The sequence below is a fragment of the Echinococcus granulosus genome (genome assembly GCF_000524195.1).
Source record: "Echinococcus granulosus chromosome Unknown EG_S00173, whole genome shotgun sequence".
NCBI classification, from domain to species: Eukaryota; Metazoa; Platyhelminthes; class Cestoda; order Cyclophyllidea; family Taeniidae; genus Echinococcus; species Echinococcus granulosus.
This window is the reverse complement of record NW_020170553.1, coordinates 78,746-80,059: the sequence shown is the minus strand read 5'-3', so window position 1 is coordinate 80,059 and position 1,314 is coordinate 78,746. Positions and strand designations below refer to the sequence as shown.

Here is a 1,314-nt window from a genome sequence, read left to right as displayed (position 1 = left end):
GGTGACTGGAATCCCTTTAAGGGTAAAATAATCTTCATCTTTGAATATTATTTGATTATAACAGAATTTACTGAAGAGATGACTCGTGAACAGATGGAAAACTTTGGTCGCAAAGACGGCCGTGGACAAATGAAGAAGGCAGAACCAACGATAGTCAAATTAATGTTGACTCTTGAAGAACTGTACAATGGATGCATTAAAAAGATGACAGTAAAATACACGGTTAGTTTGACCCAGGGGCTGGATTTGCTTACGTGGTTCAGGATGATCTTCCCCCCATTTACAGCAATTATATGCAATTTTAAAATAAGTTAAAGTTATTCTTAGGCATTTGACAAGGACTGCCAAACAACTGAGATTAAAGAAAAGACTTTAACCATGGTTATCCGTGCTGGATTTCGTGAAGGAGCTTCTCTCATTTTCAAGGAAGAAGGCAATCAGGGTCCCAACGTCATTCCTGGTAAAGTCGAGTAAAGTCCTTGGTGCTTATTTTAGCCCTACGAGCGAAGCAACATATTGTACTTGATTCTTCATTGTTAAGGTGACGTGATTTTTGTCGTGACTGCACTGGAGCATCCATTCTTCCGTCGGGAGGGAATTAATCTTCACCACACGGAGAAAATTCATGTAGGCCAAGCACTTCTTGGCTGTGTGGTCGAGATTCCAACTCTGGATAAACGAGTTCTTCACGTTGCGATCACAAATATAATCAAGTAATTATTTTTATATCTCCCACGCTGCCTTAGTCTGCCCTATGGCATTGTATTTTATAGTACTCCGTAGAAATGAGTAGGTATCCGCTTTAACGATAATATACAACTACCTTTTAGACCTGACTACGTGAAGGTAGTCCGAGGTGAAGGAATGCCGGATTCGTGCAATCCGAAGGAGAAAGGCGACCTCTACATTGACTTTGACATCATCTACCCGGATAAACTGACAAGGAAGGAGCGAATCGACCTGGAGGCTGCTCTCTTCCGCGAAGGAGAGCCCCTGCAAATCCTAACTTGAAGGTCTATTTCTCCAGATATCTAAATCTATTTGTTATTGTAGTTTTTCAGCCTAATTCTTAGGGCATTTACTTCTTCTCTGCCGTTTATTTGTAGAGACCTTGTTTCAATTTGTATGGAAATTCGAGGATGTAGAAAGAGTTAATGTTGTAGATGCACCACCCCAAGTACGACACTGACAGTATGTCCAACAGACAGTTAAAAACAGGCATTAGTGCATACAATTTTACCAAATGGTTCATATTAATGTACCTCCCAACCACTTGAATGCTAATGGTGGCTTAAATACAGTTAGTAGTATTGT

The 1,314-nt window shown here is 40.3% G+C and overlaps 1 protein-coding gene across 1 annotated transcript; it reads left to right on the top strand. All coding sequences in view use genetic code 11, as the record gives it.

The window, feature by feature from the left end:
* Positions 1–78: 78 nt before the first annotated feature.
* On the top strand, positions 79–1,011 carry EGR_09888 (DnaJ subfamily B member; the record flags this gene model as incomplete). Its single annotated transcript, XM_024499137.1, has 4 exons — positions 79–222; positions 328–460; positions 542–713; positions 831–1,011. 4 exons carry the CDS (start codon positions 79–81, stop codon positions 1,009–1,011), a joined length of 630 nt encoding a protein of 209 aa, XP_024346451.1.
* Positions 1,012–1,314: the final 303 nt, after the last annotated feature.